The sequence below is a fragment of the Cinclus cinclus genome, chromosome 16 (assembly GCF_963662255.1).
Source record: "Cinclus cinclus chromosome 16, bCinCin1.1, whole genome shotgun sequence".
NCBI classification, from domain to species: Eukaryota; Metazoa; Chordata; class Aves; order Passeriformes; family Cinclidae; genus Cinclus; species Cinclus cinclus.
The window spans coordinates 1,252,694-1,279,263 of record NC_085061.1 but is presented as its reverse complement, the minus strand read 5'-3'; the positions used below and the strand labels follow the sequence as shown (position 1 = coordinate 1,279,263).

Below are 26,570 nucleotides of genomic sequence, written 5' to 3'. Positions count from 1 at the left end.
CCTCTCGGGTTGCTCTGGGTTTCAGCGGGATGCTCGGAGACGCTCAGAGGATGCTCGGGGGCCACGGGGAGGATGCTGAAGGCAACAAGGGGGATGCTCGCGGATTCGCGGGACGCTGCGGGTTGCAGGGAGACGCTCAGGGATGCTCAGAGGATGCTCGGGGGCCACGGGGAGGGTGCTGGCATCCCGGGGGAGGGGGGGGTGGGGGGCTACCGGGGCGGAGCCGCGGGGCCCCTCCCGACGGCGCTATAAACCGGCGGGGCTCGGGTGCGGGGCAGCCGTCGCTGGGGTGCCCGGGGCCGGGCACAGCCCTGCCCGCAGCCTTCCCTGCACCATGGCGAGGGGGCAGCTGTCGGGGGGCACCTGGGGAACCCTGGTTCTGCTGGGGCTGATGCTGCCGGCCGCCCCGGCGGGCGCCTGGTACAAGCACGTCGCCAGCCCCCGGTACCACACGGTGGGGCGAGCTTCGGGGCTGCTGATGGGGGTCCGCCGCTCTCCTTACCTCTGGCGACGGGAGCTGGCGGCCGAACCCCCCCGGCATCCCGGGACCCCCTCCGGGGATAGCCCTTCGCCCCCGGGCCGTCCCACCGGGGACAACCCCCCGGCTGCCGCCCCGGCCCCGCCGCCGCCCGGTCCCGGTCGCCTCCTGCAGCGCCTGCTCCGGCGGGGCTGGGGCTGGGGCGGACCCCGCCCGGCTCCTGCCCGACCCCCGCCCGGCCCCCGCCAGCCTCAGGTAACGCACGGCCCGGCGGACGGGAGGAATGGGGCCCGGGAGGATCCGGGGGGGGGGGATCCAGGGGGATCCGGGATGCTCCAGGGGTGAGATCCGTGCGAGGCATGTGGAGTCCTGCGGTCACTCTGCGGCATCCCGGGCTGCCGCGGGGTCACCGGGTCGTGGGGAGCGTGGAGCCTTGCAGGGGTTTCGTCAGGAAATTGGGGTTCAGGGAACCTCGAGGTAAGCGTGTGTTTGCAGGGGCTGAGCTTTGCCTTTAGGGCAGAAAAAGATGTGGGTGAAGCGGCCAAGGCCAGGTTGGACGGGGCTTGGAGCAGCCTGGTCTAGTGGAAGTTGTTCTTGCTCACGGAGGATCTTTAAGGTCCTTTCCAACCCAAACCATCCCAGGACTGTAGGATTTCTGTGCCTCGTGTTTGGTGCGCGGCAAACCCACATCCTGTGGGACAGAAGGGTATCCACGGGGTATCCACGGGGCTGGCAGCCTGGTGATGCCAGGATGCTCCCAGCATGGCACTCCCCCACTCAGGACCCTTCTCTTGCCCCTCGGGGCTCAGCCAGGCTGCCAGGACTGCCTCGGGGCTGGCTCCAGGCTGCACATTTCATTCCTCTTATGTAAATCTAGAGCCAACATCCAGCTGAAATCCAGGGGGGCTTTTAACTGCTGGATCAGCCCCTGAAACACGTAGCTGTATTCCTCCCCCTCTTCATTTTTTTTGGAGGAAATCTGGGATTAGAATCATTTTGGGAAAGTCCAGTCAGGTCAGCCCAGCCCTGGATACATCTGTGCTGTCCTGGGTACCACAGGCTCTGACCTGGGTACACTCGTGCATGCCTCTGATTTCCCATCCAAATTCCCACTGGGAGCCCTGTGGGCAGGTCCAAACCTGAAATTTGGGTCTGTGTGGGGTTTATCCGTGCTGGGTTTATCTATGTGGGGTTTATCTGCATGCATGGTGGCAGAAATGGAATCTGCAGGTCAGATCTGAGCCTGTGGAGGAGGACATTTAATGAAAATTTGTGAACGGAGCTTCGGTTTAAACACCGCACTGAGGGGAAATGGGGTCCCACGAGGGGAAGGAGGTGATGCTGGAGCTGGATACCCCAAAATAATCCATTCCTCATCTCCTTCCAGCTCCTCCCACTTGAAGACCTGGCTCTGACCCGCTGACAGCCGTGGTGGAGGTGCTCCCTGTGCCAGAGGAGCACTGAGTGCCCCAGGTGGGATCTGCTCACCTGGCTGGCAGGGAAGGCTCTCCTCGGATCTCCGGGTACTCTGACCTCTCTGAAACCACACAGACAATGACATCCCAAAAAAAATCTGATTTCTCACGGCCGCTGCCCAGCCGCAGTGGTAAATTCATCTTGTTCCCAGGTCAGCCTTGCGCTATGGACTCGGGGAGAAAGAAACAGGGGAGATATTTATTTTTGTTTATTTTTTTTACATTTCTGTACTGGCTTGTTTGCAATCTGATAGAAACATGTACTGTTCGCTTCCTCGGAACCTGCCCTCATTAAAATGAGATGTGATCAAAGGAAACTTTGGCTTCCTGGTGCTGTTGTAGGGTCTTGGTGGGGTTTTTTTGAGAGCAAAAACCTGTCTGGCTCTGCACGGGGCAGACACATCAGCAGTTGGGTCACTCCCAGATATTTCTGACATGATTTAACTCTTTGACACATTTTTTTTCCCCTGCAGTTTTACAGTAAATCTCTTTTACTGCCTGTCTGGGAGTCACTGCCAGGCCAAGTGCCAACTCTGATGACAAAATTTTGGGATATTTCCTCAACTGGGCTGTACAAAAACTCTGTGAGCCCTCACTGCTCTGCTTGTGTTTTGCCTGCTCAGGGTTTAATTTCTGTAGATTCCCACTGATGGAAATAAATGTCAATCCCCATTGAAACAGGGAGAGACCTCGGGACTGGGCAGGAGCATGTGGGGAAGGGGCATTGGAGTGGGTGGGATCTGGGGCTTAGAGAAAACTGAGGTTTGGGGGCTGAGCCTGGCACTGCTGAGCTTTAACCTGCCAGCGGATTTTGCAGGAAATTTGACAAAAAGAAACATTTCTATCCCTTTTAGATGAACCCCCTGCTCCTGACAAGGTTTGTGCTGCCTTTGGTTGGGGTCTGGAAGGAAAAACCCCTCGTGGGGATTGTCAGGGAAGCCAAGCCCTCCCTGTCAGCTCCCCTTGCCCCAGGGGGTGCTGTCACCCCTCACTGGCTCTCAGGGAGGATTTCAGGAGTTGTAACCCATGAAGGTTCATTCTCTCCCAGTTGTTTCCCCACCAATTTCTCCTCCATGTCCCCTCTACTTCCTCCCTCCCCACAATTTTCCAATTCCTGCCCTTCTGTGGTGCGGTGCTTGGATGAGCCCGATGAGACACAACTGCTGCACTTGAATCCATCCTTGCCAGGAGCCAGCCACCCCTGGAGTGGTCTTGAGGCCAATTTCTCCAGGAAAAGAAGGGATGAAAGGAGGTAGAACACGTAAAGCTGTGCTTTGAACAGGAGGGTGCACAGGGGGTGAAGGATGATGGGATGAGAGACCCTTGTCTGTTGGAAGCAAACACCTGAACGTGGCAGTTGCTGGAGTGAACCCAGAGAGACATTCAGTGAACAAAAAACCCCTCACTCCTCACCTTGAAAAATCATTTTTCCTGTAGGGCACGATCTGATTCCCCACCAGGGCTGTCAAATAATTTCCTCTGTGCTCCTGTTTCTCTGGAGACGTCTGGGCCATCCCTGGGGGTCGATGAGTCAAATAAAAAGGAAGGAAGCTTAAAAGGCTTTAAAAAGGCAATTAATTACCCTTCCACCTCAGGGCAGGACCCAGCCATCCCTAATGGATGTTAATCTGATTCCTTCTAAAGGCTGATCCTGAGGGAGATCCCACATTCACCTTGATCTTCCTCGTCACATCCCCTTGGATGTGCGTGCCCAGACCGTGGGGATCCCACAGCTCGGGCCACAGGGACTCCCTGTCCAGGCCCCTGTGGATGCTCCAAAATGAAACACAGCCACAGGGATGCTCAGGGGGAATGCCAACATCTGGGATTTGCAGCTGGCAGCAAAGCTAGGGGACAAAAAGCTTTAGAGAGGAGCATGGACAGACCCAGAACTGCAGCAGCACATCAGCTCCTGGCCCCATTCAGGCTCCTGGCTCTTCCTGATTCCCCCAGAGCAGCTTTGCAGGGAAAACTGCAGCCGAGGAGGTCAATTCCCAGCAGCACTTTGGTATCCGTGGGTGGCTCAGAAACGCCCAGGTGCCAGTGGCACAAATCATCCCTTCCCTCCTGCCACGTCCCAGCGGCTGTGGGTGGTGGACCGGAGGTGCCAGGAGATGCCAGGAGTGCAGTGGCAGCCGGTGGCTTTCCCATGCCCTCTTGTGGTCACACCGGTCACCACGGAGCTGAGGACGAGCCCTGCCACCACCACGTCCCCGTCCCTGCACCCTTGCGGAGGGGGAACTGCCCCAGCCGAAGCCACAGGTCCTGGAAGGGACGGACGCTCCTGGTCCGTGTGTGGCTTTGGGCAGCCCAGGGATGAGGCTGCTGGTGGTGGATGTCCGTCCCCAAGGCTGCCTTGGCACTCTGTGGCTCCAGAAGGGGCTGGTGACGCCCAGGTTGCCCGGGCAGTGCCAGCGGATGCGTTTTGGCCAAGGCCAAGGCGAGTGAATCCCAGGGACTCTGGCAGGCAGGAAAATGTCCCACCCCAAGCCGGGGCAGCTCCCTTTCCTTCCCGGCTCCCTGGCCTCTCCCAGGGGAGCAGCAGCAGCTGGTGGGAGCTTTGGGAAGGGCAGAGGCTGGGACAGGAACCGGCTGGCCCGGGGGAGCTGCTGTGAGCTCACACCGTGCTGGCCCGGGCACACACAATGGTCCCTGCGGGTACCAGGAGGAAGAAAACTCCCCGAGGAATTTCCTCCATAGTCGGCTCTGCTCAGAAGCTGGTCCTCAGGGATGCAGGCCAGGACTGAGGACATCTCTGGCTGTGGATGGAAATCCCCTGCACGGAGCTGGCTGTCCTGGATGGTCCCTGCAATGTCCCTGTGGGGAGCCCTGGGCTGCAGGACCTGATGCTGAGCTGGGCTTTGCCAGGGATCCCATCCCTCCCAAACCCTCTTGTCCACATCTTCCACTGACACCAGCCAGAGAATTGATGGGGGTGGAGATTTGGGGTAGGAGCTGCAGGGATCAGGAGGTGATGGGACCTCTGTCTCCGGGCTGTCCAGAGCACTGACAATGACAATGGCTCAGAGTCCCCACAGAGGTCTCTTAGACCCCTTAGAACCCAAGGGGAGCAGCAGATCCCCTTGGATCAGGAGCCTCCTGCAGGCCCCTCAGTGTCCCCAGGACCTGCCAGCCTGCAGGTGCCACCCCCATGTTGAGTGCATGCAGGGCTGTGTTTGAGGAGTGCCTGCCTTGTTTTGGGGCAGCCAGGGGCACGTGCCACCAGGAACAGAGGGGACCTATGTCACCAGGAGCAGAGGTACTTGTGAGGATGGATGCTTCCAGGACAGGTTGCCCCTGGACATGGACGCTGCTGAGGATGAGTGCTGGCAGGGACAGAGAGCCCCAGAGCCAGTGCTGCTCTGACACCCATGTGGCAGGCACGGTGACACGCCAGTGTGGCACCAGCAGCAGCACCAGCTCAGGGAATGAGCTGTGCCAGCATCAGGGAATGAGCTGTGCCAGCACCAGGGAATGAGCTGTGCCAGCACCAACCTCCTCAGGATGCAGTCCCTCTGGAACTGCATTATCCATGGGGTTTTCCTGTAGGCACCAGACACAAGGCAGCTCTTCCAGGGAAAGGTGCTGTCCTGTTGTCCTGCCTGGCAGAGGCAGTGGGTGTCTGTCCCATGGGAACACTGGGTGTGGAGCAGGGTGGCTCGTGCTGGGTGTGGGAGCAGCATCCCTGGAATTTCCCGCATGGAAGCCTCAGGTGTGGCCAGCTTGGCTGGGCCCGTGGCCAGCTCCAAGCACCCGGCAGCACCGGCCCCTCCAGCTCAGCTCCCACAGCTCTGCCACCTCCTGCAGATAAAAAAGGAGCTGCCAGGTTGTGCAAGATGGATCTCCCGGCTCTCAGCAGTGTGGCTGAACTTTCTGGACTTTCACAACCCACAAAACCTGTAATTAATCCTCCTAATGATCAGTTCTCCTTCTATCCCCATCAATCTAACCTGGGAAATGTTTACAGCTCAATAGTGCCACACACAGAGGCTCAGGGAAAATGAGATGGTGTTTTTTATGAGCTCTCCTCTCATTCCTGGTTCCTCTGGCAGCACAAATAAATCATCTCCTTTGAAATCATCCCCTGGGAGCAGCCAGGCCCAGCAGCCCCGCACTGAGTGATGGTGAAGCAAGGGAGGAATGAGCACGGAGCATCCGAGCCAGTGGGAAATCCCGAGAGTTCATTTATTCCCAGTTAGAGCTGATGACTGCAGGGGCAAAGGCTCTGCAGCTCCCAGCAGGGATCATCCAGCACCAGGAGCATCCCTCTCCCTGCACACCCAGCAGAAGGTGCAAACTGCCCTGGGAAGTGGAAACACCAGCACTGATGAGGAGGAGGAGGCTGAGTGGAGGAAGAGCAGCTCCCTGCCAGCTGCTCCCACAACTGGGAAGGAACCAGGAGAGCCAGGAGCAGTGTCCAGCCCTGGGACAGCAAAGCTCCAGCCGTGAGCACGATGAGCTCAAGGGAGTGACCGACATCCCAGGAGAGGGATGGGCTGAGGGGGTACATGGAGAAGTCAAAATCTGCCCAAAACCACTCATGGAGCCATGAGTGAGGCACGGGGCTCTTGGCAGCTCAGAAACGTGTGTGCAGAAGAGACCCAGAGGAACATGGAAAACCTCCCAGCCCTCTGGAAGATCTGGCACAGCCCAGCAACTCCTTCATCAACCATCCTCCTCCTCCAGGAGCTGCTCACCCTCCCACTGCCTCAGGAACAAACCAGACTGAGCAGCCTGGGAATCAGCTCAGGATTTCCCAGTTTCTGAATGAAGATGGACTTTGTGGACTCCCCAAAATCTCCGCTTGGAGCTGCCAAGGACCCTAAAGGGTGACTCTTGATTTCCATAACTGTGAAAGTTTTCCCAGCACCTGCATTTTGGATTAGTGTTGCAACAGCATCAGGCCCAAAGCAAAAAAGGACCCAGGTGGAATTCTCTGTCCTCAACCAAGTGCAGGGAGGGAATTGGAAGCAGATGTTGACCAAAAAGAGCTCCCAAATCCTTCCTAGCCACTGAACTCACAGGTGCCTGGACTGCCTGTGCTTCCAGGCTGGCCCAGTCTGGACTTCAATGTCTGCTGAAAGCAAAACACACAGAAATTTAAATGGAAACATTCTGCCTGAGCAGGATCTGCTGGATTTACCCAAGGCTTTGCCGTTCCAGGGTGCAGGAACCTCTCTGTGCTCTCTCATTTTATATTCAATGGGACTTGGGAGGATGGGAAAAGGCAGGATAGGAAGAACCAAAGGGATTTTGTACCTTGCTAGGATGCACCTTTGCACGATGCATTTTTATGTTCCTTCCAGCTCCTTCTCCATCAGCTGCAGTGAGAAAATGCAGAATTTCCCTGTGATCCACACCCGTGCCAAGGGATGCAGCAAGCTGAGTCCCAGGACAGGCAGGACAGCCTGGAGCTGTGTGCCAGAGGCACAACCACAGCCCCTAAAGTAGAGGGATAATGAAATAAATGCTTTATTTTAGGTTCACGAGGTGCTCAGGCAAAGCTGCAGTGCTGAGTCAGGGCTCTACCAAGTCCCCTACATTCTCTACAATAAATAGATGGGATTTTTGGGGGACAGAATGCCTTTTGGAGATACTGAGGTTGAAAAAAATCAATAAATCCAGGGAACACTTGAGAAAACATTTGCGCTTTAAAAAGAGCATTTTAAAAATAATTCAAACAACTGCTCCCCCCCCTTTTTGAAATATTTTCTTTTTTTTTTTAATTTTCATGTTTCCAATATTCACTCTGACCACCCGAAAGATTTTCTCCCACTATGTTTTTATTGTGCCAAATCAAAAGAAAAACTTTTTGGTCCAAATAAACTTGAAACAATTCCTTCTCCTCCCCCCTTCCCTCCAGTATTTTGGTTTAGCCAGTGAGTGGAAAAATCAATTATTCGCACTCCTCTAGCCTGATAAAAAGCTTCAGGACTCCACAGAGAGGCTCGAGGGAGCAGTTGTGTTGTACAGCAAATAAAAGTCTCCGAGTTTCTCAGCTCTCCTCTTGTGTCACCCAGGATTTTGCGCTGAGGTTGGCACTGCTGGAGTGACACAGGGAGTGGAGGAGGTAAAACCTTGTCACTGGTGGAACTAAAATATCCTCCTTTGGTGGGACATCACATCCTCACTGGTGGGACCTCATGTCTGCCAAGTGTGTCCGGAGCCAGGGGCTGAGCTCGTTCCCACACCACGGTGACACCCCAAGGGACAGCACCCAGTGCCCCCCACCCAGCCCCTGGGTGCAGCTCCCAGAGCCACATTGCCTGCAGGGAATGAGGTGGCAAGGACTGGCAGAGACAAATAATGCTGTGATTTTTCAGGATACAGTCTCCAAGCATTTTTTTGGTCCCAGGGTTTTTAAGGGTGACTTTATGTACAACTGCAGTGGGAGTAGGTTTTTTTTTTTTTTTTTTTAAGCAAGCTACACATTAAAAATAAATCAATATTAATTTCTGGAGCCTTTTATTTCCAGCCTCCAGCTGGCTGCTGTGTTTGCTTCAGCACTGTAAAATCTGGCAGGGAAGCTGTTGAGGAAGGAGGAACTGCAGAGGAAGGCCTGAGAACTTGTGTCAGAGGAATGTGACACTCGGTGCCATCACTGTGACAGCTGCTCTGGGTCGCGTCCTCCTTGTAAAAGGTTTCAAGGAAATGAAGATGAGGAATGCAGAAAGGTGGAGATGGGGATCTCTATGTTTCATTAAACAAACTCAGTCCAGGTCAAACCTGTGTGACCTCTCCAAGGATCAGCCGGGATGGAGTGGGAGCCTTTCCCCACCAGCACTCATCAAATGCCGGAACGGTTTGGATTGGAAAGGACCTTAAAGGACTTAAAAGTCCAGTGCCACCCTTGCCATGGGCAGGGACACCTCCCCTTATCCCATCCCAGGTTGTTCCAACCTCTGTCCAACCTGGCCTTGGACACTTCCAGGGATCCAGTGCCAGCCCCAGCTTCTCCGGGCACGCTGTCCCACAGGGATCCACCCAGCTCGCTGCTGCTCGGAGGGTTTAACCCCCGGGGGCTCCATCAGCCGCTGCTGCCGCTGTCGGTTCCGATGCCGGTCCCGGTCCCTCCCCGTCCCTTCTGCGGCTCCGCCCCGTCCCCTCCCGTCCCCTCCCGTCCCGCCCGCCGCTCTCCCGGTGCCGCGGGGCAGCCGCAGCATGGCCGAGCTGCGCATCGCCCCAGCCCCGGCTGCGAGCCCCGCTGCTGCCCCGATCCCACCGCCGGCCGCTGCCCCTGCCCCGGCCCCGGCCCCGATCCCGGCCCCGATCCCGGCCCCGATCCCGGTCCCGACCCGCCCCTCGCTGCCCGCCCCGGGCCGCCCATAAAAGCGGCCCCGCGCCCGCCCAGCTCCGCTCCGCCGCCGGCCATGGCCAAGGACCAGCTGAAACCGCGGCTGTGCCGAATGCTCAAGGGGGAGAGCGGCTACGGCTTCCACCTGCACGGCGAGAAGGGCAAGAGCGGCCAGTTCATCCGCAAAGTGGAGCCCGGCTCGCCCGCCGAGGCTGCGGGGCTGCGCGCCGGGGATCGCGTCGTGGAGGTGAACGGGCTCAACGTGGAGCAGGAGACGCATCACCAGGTGCGGGATGGAGCGGGGACAGCGACCGCGGGCACCGCCGCGACCCGGGCTGCGCCCGGCGCCGACCTCCCTGCGCCGGGGGCTTCACCCCAAATATCCCTGGATACATCCCAGCTGGAGCATCCCCGGCCTGGGGGGGGTGGGCAGCGGGGGCGGCCACAGAAGTGGGGCGGGTGCTCGCCCAGATGCCGGGTTGGGGTCGCGGGGTGGCTTTGAGCGGCCCGGGACCCGCAGGTCCGTGCGGGGTCGCGCCGCCGGGAACGGGACGTGGCGATCGTGGCAAGGTGGGAAAGCCGGAGGTGTGCGGGGCCGGGCAGGGCTCGGCTCTGCCGCGTTATGCAATCTGTGGTGGAAAGGAATGGGGAGACCCGGGCTTTTATTTCCGGCTCTGCTGTGGGTTTTCTTGGCCGCTTTAGGCGAGCTGCGCCTGCCTGTGCGGCCCGGAGTGTAGGAAGATGCATTAAAATCTGCAGATAAAGCGGTGCAGATGTTCAGCGGTTGGGCTGGCCAGAGAGCGATAGGGCTCCGAGGGGAGTCCTGGCTCTTCCTGGGCAGCTCCAAGGGTGCTGTTTCTCTGCTCTCCAACAGAAACTGTTTCAGGCTGTGGCGTTTTCTGCTTGTAAAACTGAAACTTGCATTTTTCAACCAATTTAGTCTTAAAAAAAAAAAAAAAAAAAAAAAAAAAACAAGAAATGCGGGGGGAAAAAAAACACACAAAAAAAAACAAGCAATGAGGGAAAAACCAAACAACAAGCATTGAGGTTCCAGCTGCTCCAGGCTTGCCGGACACTCAGAGCCTGGCAGGGGCACAATTTGCCTCGTGGCTCATGGGGCTCTGCAGGATTTAGTGTTTTAGTAACTTAAAACATCTGCTCAGCTCCGCTGCCAGCGCTGCATGGGGGCAGAGCTGGGATGTGCCTGGTCCCTGCAGGGTTTTGGGGGACTGTGTGTTCCCAGACCACACTCCCAGGTGTGGGTGTTGCTGTGCTGAAGGTGCAGCTGAGCCTTCCAGGTGACTCCAACAAAACCCCCTGGACTCCTCTCTGTGAGCCTGGTGAGGTTTCTTGGCTAAGTGAGCTTGTTTTGATGATCTGAGCCAGCCGTGTGAAAGCTGATGTTTGTCCTGAATGTGATTTCAAACCCCTTGAAGGAGGATCCCCATCTTTGATGTGGCTGGGCAGGAAGGAGGGCTGTGTTCCTGTGGTGCCTTGGAAGCCACCAGAGCTCCCTGCTGGCTCTGGGCTGCTGGGGACGGGTGATAGCAGAGCCAGCTGTGTCTTTGAAACGTGCTGGGGCTTCCCAGTAGGTCAAGTCAAATGGGAGGGGGAAATTTCGCTCTTCCTTTTTTATTTATTTTATTTATTTTATTTTTTTATTTTTCTTTCCTGCTGGCAGCAGGATGGAGCCCTGGCACTCTCTCCCTGCTGCAGGGCACTGATTGGAACAGCGTGTCCCATCCAGGGTGTCACAGAGCTCGGTGCCTCTCTTGGGCTGCCATGGCATTGGGAACTGTGAGAGTGCAAGTGATGGGAGCAGGAGTGACCCTCCTGATCTGGGATCACCCTTTTTCTTGCCTCCACACCACCAAAACCTCTTCCTTCCCCCAGAGACTGCCCAGCACTGATGGGCCATGGGAAGGGAGATGTGCTGGCGGGTCACACGATGGCTTTGAGCAGCCACCTGACTGTGGCCCTTCCTTGTACTGCTCCTTGCCCTACCTTGAAGAAGTAACACTTCTCCATGTGCATGGGAGCCTGCAGCATACAAGGCCTTGCTGTTTGGGTGTAACTGTGTTTCCAGCTGAAGCTGGCAGCATTTTTGTCTTTGTTCTCTGTGTTTTTTCCTTGGCCTTGCCCAAGGAGCGAAGGCAGAACGTGTTCTCGGGACGTTTCATGTCTCAAACTTCCATCCTGGGCTCTTCAGAACTGGGCAGAGCCATAGCTGCTGCCCAGGGGAAGCCTGCTGGTGCCCAGGGAGCCTGGCAGAATGGAGCAGGGCACGGGCACCTCTGCAGGAGCTGCTGCTGGCACCGTGAGTCCTTCCTGGGCTGTTGTTTGGCAAGGGTGGAAGAGCCCGGGCTGGCTCTGCCGGGGGGGGGTGAAAGTCTGCTTGGGTGGAGCTGCGGAAATCATGGGGCTGGGTCGGGTGCTGAGCAGGTCCCAGATGTGCGGGACAGGCTGCATTGTCTGCAGAATCCTGCAGGACTCCAGGCTGGGAGCATGGCTCGCAAGCGGGTACGGTGCTGGGCAGGACCTCGCCCTGGGGGCTGCTGCTTTGTCCCCCCAGCTCTCTGATCTATCCCCAGGGAGATCTGCTGCCTTGGGGGGCTCCTCACAGCCCCTTCTGCTCATGGGGAGGGGGCAAGGGGCTGCTCTGTGCCATTCTCTATCCCTGGCTGGCTCTGCCCTGGGGTTCTTTGCTCCATCGCTGCTCTCACTGTGGCTGTTGGGGGGCTCGGCCATGGGGTGAGCCCAGCACTGCTCCACACCAGCTTTGGACTCTTTTGTGGACCCTCTGAGTTTCTCTGCAGTCTATGGGACCTTTGATTCCCTGTGCTGCCTGGAGCACCCAAGCTGTGGGGTCTGTCACTGCATGGCCAGCACGTTCCCCATCTGTGTCTGTGCTGCCGTGCCTTGGCTGCTGCTGCCAGGTCCCCTCTGGGAGAAGAGTCCCTTGCACTGTCTGATGTCAGATGTAAATGGATCTGAACGGGAACAGATGGATTTTCTGGGCCTGATGGATCAGCACCCTCCAAGCTGGTTAGGAGTGGGAGCCCAGGCTTGCTGCTGTGCACACAAGGCTGCAGTGGATGAGTTAGTTCAACCTTCTCTGCAGCCTGTACATTTCTTGCAGGCTGGCTTTTTTTTCTCTTGTTTACAGATACCGGCTCTGTTGACCTTGAGTGGAGCTTGCAGGGAGTAAATAAACTCTGGTTAATTGTCTTATTAGGCTCGTTTGTCGCTCTAACCTTGGCGTGTCTGGCCACTGTGACCTAGATCGGAGCAGGAGCCCTGCAAGGAACCCCGGGCTGCTTTTGGGGAGTTCCCAGCACCTCTGGGGTGTTCAGGGCCACCCTATGGCTGGGGAGGGTGGCTGAGCAGCACTGCCAGCAATGCCACCCCTCCTCCTCCTCGGAATGAAGGCCTGTGTAGGGAGGAGCTGCCCTCAGCAGTGAGTCTGGAGGTGGTTTCCCTGTGGGTATTCTGGATTTTCCCTGTTGCCAGCCCACTCTGCTGGGATTTATCCCTGCCTAGCTGTGAGATCAGCTCCTCCTGGCTCTCCCCACTGTCAGAGCCTCTGCCAGTCACTGATCCCTGCGAGGGAGCCGGGCACAGCAGGACAAGGTCCCCATTCAGCCCTGCCTGGAGCTGGCTGCCCCCAGGGATGGGCTCATCTCCCACTCCCAGCACTGGCTGGGACTGGACTCCTAGTGCTGCTCCCCAGCACAGCCTGGGGATGGATTCATGGATTGGGCAATTTCCTCCCTAAATCTACCCCTGGCCTGCACAGTGGTGTGCTGGGGGACAGTCCAGCACCCCCCTGCCCACATTGGTGCTTGGAGCCTTCCTGTGCCCCAACTCATGCCCTGCCCTGGGTGTGGGAGTAGAGACACCCTGGACTGAGGAAAGGAGGGTTGGCTCGGTGGGACAGACTGGGCTGTCCCTCCACGAGACAGTGACAGGCAGAGCTGATGCTCGAGGGGCAGTGCCAGCCTCTGGAAGCTCTTGGCTGATCCCAGGTAGCTGGGAGGGTGATCCTGGCTGGTCTGGGCAGAGCTGCTGTGTGGTTGCAGGACCTGGGCTGGTAGAGCCTCCAGTCCTTTAGGGATCTCCCAAAACTGCGTTCTTTCTCTTTCTGCCCCATCACCAGCAGCTGGAAGCACAAACCTTTACCCAGACCAGCGCTGTGGGGGATCTGATGGCCCTCGGGCACAGCTCCTGCCACCTCTGCTGAGCTGTCCCTGTCACCCCCAGGTCGTGCAGCGCATCAAGGCCGTGGAGACGGAGACACGCTTGCTGGTGGTGGACAAGGAGACGGACGAGTACCTGTGCAGCCTGAGGCTCACCTGCACCGAGGACATGGTGCACAACGGGATCCTGCTCAGCCCTGCCGTGCCTCCCACCAAGGGCCTGGCCAGCGACAACGGCGAGGTCTGGAAGCCACAGCTGGATCTGAGCGGGGGCAGCCTCCAGAGGCATTCCCACAGCTTCTCCTCGCACGGCAGCAGGAAGGTGAGGGCAGAGCTGGTGGGACCCCCCCTGGGATCTCTTTCCTCTTTGAGCACGGCTTGTCCCATCAGAAAAACCTTCTGTGTGTGACAGGCAGCTTGGGGAGCCCAGGTGTGCCAAGCTGCCCTTTGGAATCTCCCACTCCAAGTAGCCCTGGCTGTTGGGGGCTGTGCATTCCCTCCCCTCTGGTGCCCCCCGAGGGTCTCCTGAGCTGCTGGGGGGGGGGGGGGGGGTGTCTGTCAGTCCTGGGGATGTGTGAGTGACCCCACAGTGCCTCAGCCAAGGTTGGTGTCCAAGCCTGGCTCTCAGCCTGCCCAGCACAGGGCTGTGGCCAAGCTGGAGCTCATGAATGAGCTTCTCTCCTTCCATTATTTGCAGGAGGGAGGGAACATCTGGGGCGACCGTGTTCGCAGCTTTTGCTGAAATAGGAAGGAAATTGGCTCTTGTTGAGCAGCCCGGGTCTGGCCTGTGCTTTGGCACCAAGTGCCTTTTATTGGTAAACTCCTTTCCAAAAGGGGAGGAATTTGGGGTGGAAAACATCCAGTTTCCATGGCTGCCGGGACAGCGCGGGCTTGTGCCGGGCTGATAGCGGGGCCGGCTCCGGGCTGCCCCTGCTGCAGGTGGGAACGTGGCAGGAGCTGTGTGGCCACCCCGTGGCCATCTGTCCCCTCCCATTCGTGTTCCTTCTCTGCTGTGCTGGCTGCTCTGTGCTGCTCAGCAGCCTCTGCAGCACGGAGCTGCTTTGAGCATCCTCCTCCTCCTCCTCCTCCTTGGGGGCCCTGCAGGGGCTGCAGTGCCAGCTCAGTCTCTGTCCCCTCGGAGTGAGGGTGGTGGCTGAGTGCTGGCCCAGAAGTGGCCCCTGGGCTGCCAAGAGGATGTCCATGGGAAAGTCAGGAGAGGGTTGTGCCCTAATGCAGAAATCCCTCTGTGTGGATCAGGGGTGATGCTGGTGGGAGGCAGGAGAGAGGCTCTCACTTTTGGAGCTGTTTGGAATCTTGCAGAGAAGGATTCTCTTTCCCTGGGGATGCTTGGAGGCACCGTTCTCTTTTCATTGATTGCCTGATTTGAAGCTGTTGGAAGGTGTGTGTGAGGATGATGATGGCTGTGTTTCCCCTGGGGGTTGGAGCCCCATGGGACAGGAGCCATTCCCAAGAAGGGGGTGGGTTTCCAAACGGGGAATTTCCTGCCCTGCTCTGTTTGGTGTGCTGGTCGGGATCCAGCAGCAGGAGCTGACGGGAAGTCAGCCCGGGGAACAGGACGGTCCTTTCCTGCCTTTGGCTCCTCCAAGGAGAGGGTGGGACAGGGAGAGCAGGGCAGGGCTGGGAGTGGGGAGGAGAGCCCCTCTGTTCCCCTCAGAGGGGCTTTTCCTGGGCATTCAGTGCTCTCTGTGCTGGAGGCAGGGCTGGACAATGGGAACTGTCTACAGGGGTGATTCTCCTCTTGTGGGGATGCTGAGCATATTGGGGTGGTTTGTTCCTGCCTTGGCAGCTCTCAGGAGAGCTGGGCACTGCCTGCTGGCCTGGCCAAGGTCACTTATCCATGCCAGAGCCATGTGTGACTCTGGGGTGAGATCAGGGGTGGCTGGAGCAGCAGGACCTGGATCCTGCTGCTGTACCTTGCCTTGGTTCAAGGTGGTAAAACCTGCTCCAGGCTCTTGGTGTGGTTGGTGTGTCCCTCTTGCTGGCTCCCAAAGCAGCAGGATGCCAGGGCATGGTGGATGAGAGGTGGTGGACCCCGATTTCTGCCCTGCCCAGCCCCCAGCACTGTGTCCCCCCATGGGGCAGCTCAAGCCTGACCCTAATCCAGCAGATCACAGGCACTGGAATGTGCAGCTCCCGACTGTGGGGGATTTTTGGGAGATTTCTGCTGCTGCAGTGGGGTTATGACAGCTGGGATACACTCAGAGATTTGTCCCCAGCCAGATTTAGGGCTTTTCTGAGCTTTCCTGGAGGCATTCAGTGAAGGAGCAGCTCCTTGTCCCCTGCAGACCTGTGGCCCCAACCTGCCCCTGTGGGAACTGGGGCCGATGCTCCAGGCTGCTCCCAGGGAGCTGCATTTTTGTCAACAGCCTTTGTTTATATAAAAGCTGGAGCTTTCCTGGGTTTGAGACCAGGGTTGTTCAGGGCAGCCTGAAGAGACGAGCAACTGAAACAAAACGAGGAGGGAAATCTGATGGCTGTGATGGAGCAGGGAGGGTGGGCACAGCCCTGCCACCCCCCAGTGCTGCCCCAGATTTGTTTCCCAAGAGGGGTGACCCCCCCCCAGGAGCAGCCATGGGTGGGGAGGTCACCCCGGCAGGGACCTGGTGCCCAGCACCTCGTGCTCCAGGAACCTCGGTGATGCCATGAATAATTCAGCACGTGTTTAAAATCCTGCCCGGCAGGGCTGGCAGCCAGCAGCTGTGGCTGTCACAGCTCTGCTGTCCCCAGCACTTGTGCCCTGTGGTGGCACAGGGAGCCAGGGCTGCCTTGCCCTGTCCCACAGAATTGTTCCCATTGCTGTGTCTGCTGGGCTGGGGGAGGTTTGTCCCTCACTGTCTGTCCCCTGGGAGGGTACATGTCCTCCATGCCACGTGCTCCCCTGTCCCCAGCAGGTTCTGGTGGCCGCTAGGCTGTTTCCTGCATTCCCAGGGCTCTGGCTCTGCCCTGCTGGGCTCCAGCACCCCTGGCAGGTCCAGGGCTGGGGGCTGCTCTAGGTGCTGGGTGTGAGCTGCTTTAATGGCAAAGGTGCCTTTGGGCCGTGGGTGGCTGTAATTAAATGGTGTGTAAAAGGCAGGTGAGCTGCAAGGCTGCCAGGACCTCACCTGGATGCTGCTGGTCATTCCAGAGGTGTCCATGGTGGGCAGGTGTCCTGGCCAGGACTGGCAGCACCTTTACAGGGGCTGTGGCTCTGCTGTCCCATTCCTGCTGGGCACTGGGACCCCTCTATGGCCATTAGGGCTGTTCTTGGGACTTGCTGCCTGCTCCAGGTGTGTTTGTAGGAGAAACAAGCACAACAGCAAAACCAGAGAGGCATTGGGGGTGATGCAATTCCCTTCCTTCGTGCTCTGGTCTGCAGGGGGTGGGTGTGCAAAGGGATCTTTACAACCTTTGCAAAGGATAAACTTCTCCAAAGTTTATCCTTTGGAGAACAAGCCCACGGCTTGGAGCTGCTGGATTCGAGCCTGTTGAGTCTGGGAATTTTAATGGGGCAGAATAAGTGGCTGGTTGTTGATTGTCCTGTGCTGGGGAGGGATGTGACACTTTAGGATTGCTGCTGGCAGGAACTGGAGGCAGCAGGACGGTGTCCCTGGGGTGACCCAGGGGTGGTGGCAGCTCCTGAGCCCCCTGTGTGTCTGGGGACAGCTGTGCTGCTCTCTGGAGCATGAGGGCTGGGTGCCTGTTGGGACCAGGTGTAGGGTCAGTGCTGAACCTCGAGGCAGTAAATATTTACCCTTCTCTTTGGGTCAGGAGTAAGAATTTTCTCTGTTGCAAATAACCCCCCTTGTGTTGTGATGTCTTCTGCCACAGCACTGCAAGGGGAGTAACTCAGGACAGATGTTTTTGGAGCGCTTTGCCAGCTCAGTTGAGGCCCAAAATTTAGGGCTTGTAGAATAACCACAAAGATGTAATAAAACCAAACATGAGCAGAAATGTCTGCAGCAATTATGCAATTTAAAAAAATAAGTAAGTGGATGGTTTGAATTAAAGCACTTCCCTGCAGCATCTTCCACTCCCCAGGGCAGGCTCAGATCTGTGGAGAGGGTGATGGGAAGGATGGCAAAGCTCAGCCCTGGCACAGCCTGGGTGAGGTTCCTGCTGTGCAGGGAGAGGTTTGGGGAAACCCTCGGGCACAGAGCCCAAGGAGCTGTGGCTGTGTCCTGGTGCATTCCCTGCCTTTCCCAGAGCAGTTTGGGGATGGTTTCTGGGGGATGTTTTCTTGGGATGCTGTGGGTCTGAGAGGGCAGAGCTGTGGGACCAGCAGGGATGTGCCACCCTGGGAGCTCTGCTCATTTCTACTTTAAAAACAAAAACAAACAACTTTGCAAAGCCAGCTGTGCCCCCACAGCCTGGAGCTGCCCCGGGATGAGGGATAAGGACATGGGATGGGATGGATGAGGAAGGAAAGGTGCCTGGAGAGCCGCTGCCAGCCCCAAAATGCTTGCCATGGGGCACCACTGTGGCCGTGAGGGCTCTGAATTCAGTGGGAGCTCAGCCAGCAGTGGCACAGGGATCCCTCACTTTTGGGATTAGCGCTTCAATCCCCCAGCAGCGGCGGCAGTCGGGCGGAGCTGTGGGGACGCTGCTGCTGACCCCGCTGCATTATTGATGTCGTCGGGCTCTGGCATCGCGTGTCACCGGGCTGGGGGTGGCCTCTGCAGCTCGGCACCTCTCGGATGGAGGCTGGGGCACGTGGAGATGGAAATCCTCATCCCTGGGAGCGTCCTGGGCCAGGTTGGGCAGGGCTTGGAGGAAGCTGGGATAAGTGGAATGTGTCCGAATGGGATGCACTTGGAGGTCCCTTCCCATCCGCACCATTCCAGGATCCCGTGGTGATTTTGGGGTGATTTGTGCTGCTGCTGCAGAGGCTGGGATGCTCCACACCCCAAAGCCCTGCGGGTCCCCACGCCGGGAGTGGGGCAGCCCCAGCCCCGTGTGCCTGTCCCTTGTGCATCCATCCATCCATCCATCCATCCATCCACTCCGTTCCCTTCTGTTGCTGCTTTTTTGGCGTTTTGGGGGCTGGCAGTGGGGTTTGGCACGAGCAGCGTGCTCTGGGCATCACCACACCACTGGCAGGAGGTGCTGGCAGGGATCCGAGCCAAATCCTGCTGGAAACGAGACATTTCCCCGGGGAGTGCGGGCTGAAGGAACCCGTGTGCTGAGCCCCGGGCTCCCGCATCCTCCCCGGGCTGCGGGAACGGGATCGGGATGCCAAGAGCTTCCTTTTGTATGGACTGGGGCTGGGGACGGGAGGAGCGGGGTTTGGGGGAGCAGGGTTTGGGGACGGGGGGAGTGGGGTTTGGGGGACGGGGTTTGGGGACAGGAGGAGCGGGGTTTGGGGACAGGGTTTGGGACAGGGCTGGGGACAGGGTTGGGACAAGAGGGACAGGACTGGGGGCTATTTTCGTGCCGGGGCAGCGCAGGAAGCCCCTCCCGGGGAGGAGAGCATCCACCCCGCGGCACGAACTTCCTCCGCCGCGGTATTTTTAGTGAAACACAAAGCGGGTGGGAGGCGAGAGGCAGATTAGCATCGGGAGGAGCCGTGCCCTGCCAAGAGCCTTTGTTCCCGGAGCCACACGCTCCCGAGGGACGCCCGGCCCTGGCAGGGGACGGTGGGGTCACCCCGGGACCCCCCAGCTCCCTGGGAAGGGATGGGATGCTGCTCCCACCCCAGACCCGGCGCGGATGCTGCCGACACCCGGGGATGCTGCGGGTGGTCCAGCCGGTGCTGATCCTTTCTGCATCCTCGAGTAATCAAAAACTTTCCCTCAGAACGATTGGGAAGCTGTTATTAAATGAGAGCTGCTGTCAGTGCAGCTCTCCCCAGCCCCCTCGGCTCTCAGGGATGGGCTCCAGCAGCTTTCCTTCAAACCCAGCCCCGCTCACTAGTGGGCTCCTAGCCAGCTGTCGATGGTTCTGTTCAATAGCAGAACTATTAAATGGTTTAGAATAAATTAAAAACCTTCTGCGTGTGCCCTGGCAGCTGCACAGAGCCTCTGCTGTGCCTCTGCTCCATCCCTTGGAGCTGCTCCAGCCTGCTCAGGCTCGTGGGTTTGACATGGCAGAGGAAACCTTAAAACAATATCGGTTTTTTTTTTTTTTTTTTTTTTTTTTTTTTTTTTTTTTTTTTTTTTTTTTTTTTGCCTTGAGTGAATTGTGTTTAAGGGGATGTGCTGCACATTCCCAGCTGTTTATGCAGGGCTGTCCCAGCACTTCTGTGCAGTGTGGATGGAGGACTCACCCCCAGGGGTTGGATCTGGACCTGCTGGTGCCTGGGCTGGTGCTGTGGCTGTGGGGGGGATCCCAGCTCCTCCTGCCCAGCCCCTGCTCGTGGGGCTGCTCCCACCTGGGTAGAAGGTGCTGGAGTTGTGGGATTGCTTGTGGGGAACGGAAACATTTGGGGCAAAGGTGCTGCTGATTTCCAGTGTGGAGAGGGCCAAAGCTTCCAGGTATACCTGACTTGCAAGAGAGGTTCTGAAGAGCTCCTTTTAACTCATAAAGCACCACTGCTCACAGCCCTGACAGTGTGGCATCACTTCTGTGTTGTTCATCCCTGCCAGTCTGGGGGAGTGAGGCTGTGAGGGGGAATGATGTATCCTGCACTGAAAAAGAGCTCAGGGTGTAAGTGAAGGGCTGTTCTGAGCTGGTTTTGTCTCCCAGTGCTTTGATCTGCCTCTGGATATGGAGATTTTACAGGCACTGGTGGTGGCAGACTCCAGGCTGGGATATGAGAGAGGAAAGATTAAACTTGTAATTGGTAGAGGCTTCCACAGGTCTCTATAAATAAGGAGCTGAACCTCAAGCTGTTAACATAATTCTTTCTGGCAAGATCCATATTGTAATTTAATTTCATTACGTTTTGTCTGGACTCCTGAATGTTTTGGTTCCATTGTTGTACATGTTCAGACCCTATCCAGACATGGAGCTGGATTTTTTGGTTCAGTGTCTCTCTTTTACCACTAAAGCTTTGCAGGAGTTTGTTTCCAGGTACAATAAGCTGGTGTGGGATGTTTGTTAGTGAAATGTTTGTTTGTTAGAGCCAAATTTCAATAGTTTTATGAGCACTGGGAAGGGCAGAAAGACAATTCCCTGCAGGTGCCAGTGCTGTGAAGGTGTGAGAGGCTGCTCAGTGGGCAGAGAATTCTGGAATGGTTTGGGTTGGAAGGGGTAGGTCAGTTAATCCATGGCAGGGACACCTCCCACTGTCCCAGGCTGCTCCAAGCCCCAGAGTCCAGCCTGGCCTTGGACACTGCCAGGGATCCAGGGGCAGCCACAGCTGCTCTGGGCATCCTGTGCCAGGGTCCCCCACCCTCCCAGGGAACAATTCCTTCCCAAAATCCCATCCAACCCTGCCCTCTGGCAGTGGGGAGCCATTCCCTGGGTCCTGTCCCTCCATCCCTGTCCAAAGTCTCTCTCCAGCTCTTCTGGAGCCCCTTTAGGCACAGGAAGGGGCTCTGAGCTCTCCCTGGAGCCTCCTCTTCTCAAGGCTGCACAATCTGGGCTGCCTGCCTGTGAGTGTTTCCCTTGGGAGGGTCTCCAGCCTGGCACTGAGCTGTCCCGGGGTGCTCCAGGAAGGAGTGGGGCCAGGAGCAGTGGTGTGTGTCCAGGTGTGTTCCTGGGCCTCTCCATCCCCATCTGCTACAAGTGGGGTCACTGCTGCCCCAACCCCAGCCAGAGCCCTGCTGCTCCCAGGGGTGTTCTGTGATTAAACCCTCTCATGGAATTACAGGGGCTAATCCCCTTAAAGACACGAGCAGCACAAAAGGTGCAGGGAGGGCTAATCCCTCTGCTCCAGCCTTGGCAGGCTGAGCTCTCACCCTTGGGAATGTGGCCCTGGCACCTGGCTGAGCTGGCATTCCCTGGGCAATGTCCCCAGGGGCTCTTCCCAATCCCTGGCAGCTCCTGCCTCCCTCTGTCCAGCATAGGGCTGGCTCCTTCCTACCAGACCAGCAGCCAGAGGCCATCCCAGGTAAATCAGTTAATTCTGGCCTTGGGGTTGCTGATGGTTAGCAGGATTTAATTAAGACAAGCCCTAATTAGCTCTAAGCGGGTGAGTGGTCAGCTTTGCCTGGAAGAGTTCCCTGCTCTGGTCTGGCTGCCCTGGCACTGGGAGGCTGAGCAATGGGGATGTGTTGGAATGGGGGTAAAAAAGTCCTCTCTGAGTGGCTGCTGGGTTCTGCTGGGCACCCAAATCCCTCTTTTGGTTTTGCAAGCACCATTCTGGTGTTCCCTCTTTCTTAAGGCTGTGTTCCCCTCGATGTAGGCACGGGTGGCAGAGTGCCCAGAGCCCCAGGACTGGCACTGGCAGCCCCTTCACCCCAGGTTTTATCAGCAGGAGCAGCCGGTGCTGGCTCTGGGGTTATCACAGGAGATTCTCCCCCGTGTCCTCGCAGGGCTCCAAGGGCCACCCCAGCCCCCTTATCTGCCCCAGCCCTGTCCAGCTGCAGATGAGCTCTGCTCCCTGGCAAGGGGCATCATCTGTGGCCCTCTGGTTTTTGAAGAGCTTGGTTTAAATAATGTTACTTTTTTGGAGCCCCCTGGTTTTGAAGGAGCTTGGTTTAAAAAATGTCGTATTTGGAGCTCCGTGGGAGGAGCCCTGATTGTGTCAGGTCTAGGTTTGATCCCGTGTTTGTGTTTCCCAGTCTGATCCCCCATTCCCAGTTTGATCCCATGTTTCCCAGCAGTGTGGTGGGATGGAGCTGGTGCCAGCATTGTGCAATGGGGGCAGTGACAGCAGGGTTGAGTTTTGCAGGGGGAGGTCAAGGGGAACCCCAGCAGAACTGGAGGCTTTGGGTGCTGTGCCCAGGTCAGCAGATTTTGTGCAGAAGCTGTGACTTGGGGGTTTTTGTTTTGGGAGAAGGGAGTAGTTCACATGTCTGGGACCGAGGCCCCCCTCACACCCTTCCCACTGCTTTCTGGAAAATTGCACCCCTGGATGTTTTATTGCAGGATTTCTAAACCCAAAAAGCCTCCCATGGGGTGACCCCGAGCTCGGGTGCCCCGGTGCTGGCTTTGCTCTCGTTACAAGGAATGCAGAGGATGTTTGGAGCCCTCCCCCTGCCCCATTTCCTCCAGCGAGCTGAGCTACCCAGCCAAGACAAATATTGGGAGTAAACTATTGAACTTCCCTGAGCCCAGCACTCACAGAGCAGTGCCTGTTCTCTCCCCCTTCCTGGGCAGGGGCCGGGCTGGGGGGGTGCACATGTGTCCCCCTGCCCTGTGTCCAGCACACCCCTCGTTCCCAGGTGGGCTGGGTGGCAGAGCAGGAGGAGAAAACCAGCCCCAAAGGGACAGCAGGGTGGCTCGTGCCTTCCTTCCCACCCTGCATGTGCTTTATTGGGCTCTGAAAGGCTGAGTGTGGCACCCATGACCTCTTCCTTTAGGGTGGGGGTTCGTGGAGGGGTCCAGGATTTGTGTCCTTGCTGGCCTCTGGTGCAGAACAGTTTTTCCCCATTCTGTGTGAGATGCCTTGACTAACAGCTGGCTTTCTGCAGGGCCCTGGGGTTGCACTCTATCCCTAAAAATCAGGCTCTCAGCTTGGTGGGTTGGAGCACTTGGTGGGGTTTGCTGGGTGATCCTGCCGTGGTGACCCCGACCCAACAGCCCTGGCATGGAGAAAAACAGGAGTACAGAGCCAGAGCAGCCTCAGTCCTTGGGAAAATACCTTTCCTTTCCCAAGAACCCTCCCTGTCCCGGAGTCTTGGAGGTGGGAGGTGTTCCCTGGTGCATCACGGAGCCCCCTCCACCTCCAGGGGTTTTCCTCGGTGCCAGGCGAGTCCATGGGAGCACAAAGCTGCAGGACTGGATTCCTGCTGATGACCCGGGGTCACTGAAGGCAAGGAATGGGGCCAGCTCCAATGAATGATTGGTGATTGCTCAAGGCTTGGCCTCCAAAAGCAGCTGGGGAGGCTGAAGGGTGGCTGGGCAGAGCCTGCAGGTGCCCAGCCCTGGTCCACAACTGGGAACTGAGCCCAGAGCTCTGCCCTGTGCAGGAGGCTCCGTTTGGGGTGTGCTGTTGGGGGTGGCAGCTCTCTGATTTGGGGCATCACAGAGTGGGACACGAGCTCTGAGCTGCTGTGGAGGGAGGGAATGTTGTGGGATTGGGGAATTTTATTCCCAGCATCTCCCTCTGCCTTCCCATTGTCCAGAGCATTCCCTCCTCTCGCCCGGGGGTTCATGGTGAGCGTGGGAAGGACTTTTCCCCCTGTTCCAGCAGCTCAAGCCCCGCTCAGTGACCGATGCTCTTTTCCCTCCCACCCAGCAGAAAACAGATCCCTCTGGATCTGATGAGATCCTTTGCAGTCCAGAACGGAGATTCCACGTTTCTCCTCTTGGACAAATCCCAGCCTGCCAGGACCCACATTGCTGCCCCACTTCATCCTGGAGCTGATCCCCGTGGAGCAGAGGAGCTCTCTGGTATCCTGGCTGTGTGCTCCCTTGGCAGATCCTGCTGGAAAAGTCATCTCTCTCCATGAAAACACGTGCACGTGGCGGTTTCGGTCTCCTCCATCCTCCCTCCCTCTCTCCCTGGGCTGGGCCAGCTGCTCCCTGCTCCAGCCAAGCCTGTGCTGCTGTTGCTGGCTCCAGCCCTGCCTGGGGGGAGAGCGTGGGTGCTTTTGCTGTCTGAGTCTGCTCAAACAGCAGCAAAGAGAGGGAAAAAAATGCTTCTTCTTGTGGCTGAGAAATTCCCCAGCTGTGGGGCTGCCAGGGAATGGCTGGGACAGCTCCCTTGGAGGTGGCTGGACAGAGCTGGTGTCCCCACAGCTGGGATGTGACCATCGGGGACCCTCACTGGGCCTGTCCCCGCTGGGGACACGAGCCAAGCAAGCCATGGCTCCATCCTGAGAGGCCCCTTTGTGCTCGGGGATTTCTGTAAAGCTGCGGTGCCGGGGATGTCGGAGAGGGGCAAATCCAGGCTTACCTCGTGGGGAAGGTTGAGCTCTGATTTTTTTTGGCAAGAGGTTGGGTGGAGGTGAACCCTGGTGGGAGCTGTGAGGAAGCTGCTTTTCCCACTGCCAGGGTGGGAATGGTGCCATCCCACAGCGTGGCACTGCTGTCACCGTGGGCTGTGCCTTCCCACCCTCCACATCCTTCCTGCTCTTGTTTTCTCCTGCGTGGTACTTTCTTGGGATAAAAACCCTCTGGCTGTGCCTGGGGCACGGCTCTGGCACGGTTCTGGCACAGCTCTGCATCCCTGGCAAGGGCCAGGCTTGGGGGTGAGCTGGACCCTTTAGTGGAGGGCACAGGGAAGGTGCAAACCTCTTCTTGCTGCTGCTGTGGGGATGTGGGATAGTGAAGGGCCTCGTTAATCTCTTGTGATTTTGCACCACTCTGGAACCGGTGGCCCCCCCCCCGTCCCCTCAGCTGTGACCAAAAGGGCTGCAGTGTCCCTAGGGCCAGCAGGACCTGCTGAGGTTTGGTGCCCACTGTGGGCATCATCCTTCCCCTCCAGGGCTGGAAGGAGCTGTGCTGCAAGACCAGGTTTTCCATGGCATGGCTGATCCTCCTCCTCCTCCTTCTCACAGGGACTGTCATCAGAAAAAACCCAGAAATATCCAAATTACCCTATCAGCTGCAGCTTGGCCGTGGATCCTGCTGAGGAACCGTGGCTGGACGTGTTCCATTACTAATTGGAATCACTCCCTGCCATCCTCACCCGCTGCCTTTGTGCTGCCTGCTGGCAGAGAAAGTGGTGGGATGCACCCAGAGGGAGGAGGGATGCACTCAAAGGGCACTGGGTGTGTGCTGGTGCAGCCCCCCAGGTTGGCAGGAGGATGTTGGGGAAACAGCACAAACCTCGGTGTCTGCTGCCCTTAAAATAAATGGTTTTTTTATATCACTCAGACCCACCTGGAGCAATTTAAATAGTTGGAGTAATTTGAATAATGCAAGAGATTTAAAAAAGCTACAGCTGGTGCTGGGGGCAGGCAGGTGAGGGTCCTGGTGGTGGCGTGGGGCTGTGACACTGAGGTGAGGCACAGTTTGTGCTGTCACCAAATCTGAGCCTGCAGCACCTCCTGGGGACACTGAAAGTAACTCTGCTGATTTTTAGGGTGATCACAGGCTTTGCCAAAAGCTTTTTGGTGGCAGCTCAGCCGTGTTTGAACTCACCCTTTTCTCTGGGGTCCAGATGACCGCGGGCACTCTGCATTCCGTGGAGCATCTGAAACTCTGTCCTGCTGAGATGTGAAGGTGGGAGATGTTGGGAAGAAGAGTTCACTGAGTGGCTCTGGCTGTCAGGTTTGTCTTGCAGGAGTCATGTGAAGTTTTCCTCTTTTGACCATTGATGTTGGAGCTGAAACTCCTCCTCAGGAACGTAATTAGAGTTGTGGTTGCATGAAAATGGAAGCGGGTTGTTTGCTGGTCTTGCCCAAGGATTTATTCCTGGCTGGGGGGGGGGGGGGGTCTCTGGATGCTGGAGCTGCCACCTTCCAGCCCAGCCCCAGCTCTGGCCCTGCAGGGAAGGGGAGGAACATCTGCTTGTGTTTGGTGAGCCTGGCGTCCCCCCAGCCCCATCTCCCCTCCCCCTCTGTTATTTATAGCATTTCACCAACATCTGGAGTTTGAGCCCGCTCAGCTCTGGCTGACTCCAGCCAGGGGGATGGAGCTGGGGGAGATGTGTGCAGGGGGGAGGGAGGGATGGAAGGAGCCCTGAGCACTGTGAGGGTGACAGCAGCATCCCAGCATGGAGCTGAGGACCAGCCAGGGTTTGGGACACCCCAGGAGCATCCTTCCTCTGCTCTCCCAGCCCTGGGAATGGGGGGAGACCTGCTGTGCCCTCTCCCCATGGTGCAGACCTGGGGGTGCTCTGCCTGCCCCTCGCAGCGCTGCCAACCTCAGCCCCACTCTCCGGGGGGGTTTTGAGTTCTTTTGGCATTTGCTGTCCCCTCCTCCAAGTGTCACCGAGGTCCCCTGGCCCTGGGGGGATGCAGGGCTACAATAACCCCCTTTCTGGTGCTGCTTTATTGGGAAAACAGTCATTCCTAGGGGAAGGGAGCCCAGCCCTGCTGGAGCAGGAGGAGGATCCCTGGCACAGCAGGGAATGGAGGCAGGATCCTGCTCCAGCCATGGCACCATCCCAAAACCTCCTGGTTCTCATGGCAAGC

The 26,570-nt window shown here is 57.7% G+C and overlaps 2 protein-coding genes across 4 annotated transcripts in view; both read left to right on the top strand.

The window, feature by feature from the left end:
• The first annotated feature begins 334 nt into the window (after positions 1–334).
• NPW (neuropeptide W) lies at positions 335–4,401 on the top strand. Its single transcript, XM_062503857.1, has 3 exons — positions 335–733; positions 3,598–3,656; positions 4,263–4,401. The coding sequence occupies exons 1-3, from the start codon at positions 335–337 to the stop codon at positions 4,399–4,401; spliced, it is 597 nt and encodes a 198-aa protein (XP_062359841.1).
• Positions 4,402–9,103: 4,702 nt separating this feature from the next.
• The window catches only part of NHERF2 (NHERF family PDZ scaffold protein 2), a 32,466-nt gene continuing 14,999 nt past the window's right edge, over positions 9,104–26,570 (top strand). The window contains exons 1-2 of one of the 3 annotated variants that reach the window (XM_062504008.1): positions 9,104–9,533; positions 13,508–13,765. In XM_062504008.1, the coding sequence (XP_062359992.1) occupies positions 9,324–9,533; positions 13,508–13,765 (468 nt within the window). In that variant the 5' untranslated portion in view covers positions 9,104–9,323. Of the gene's footprint in view, positions 9,534–11,752; positions 11,768–13,507; positions 13,766–26,570 lie in introns of those variants that run through there. The other 2 variants (XM_062504007.1, XM_062504009.1) reach the window with 2 other exon arrangements.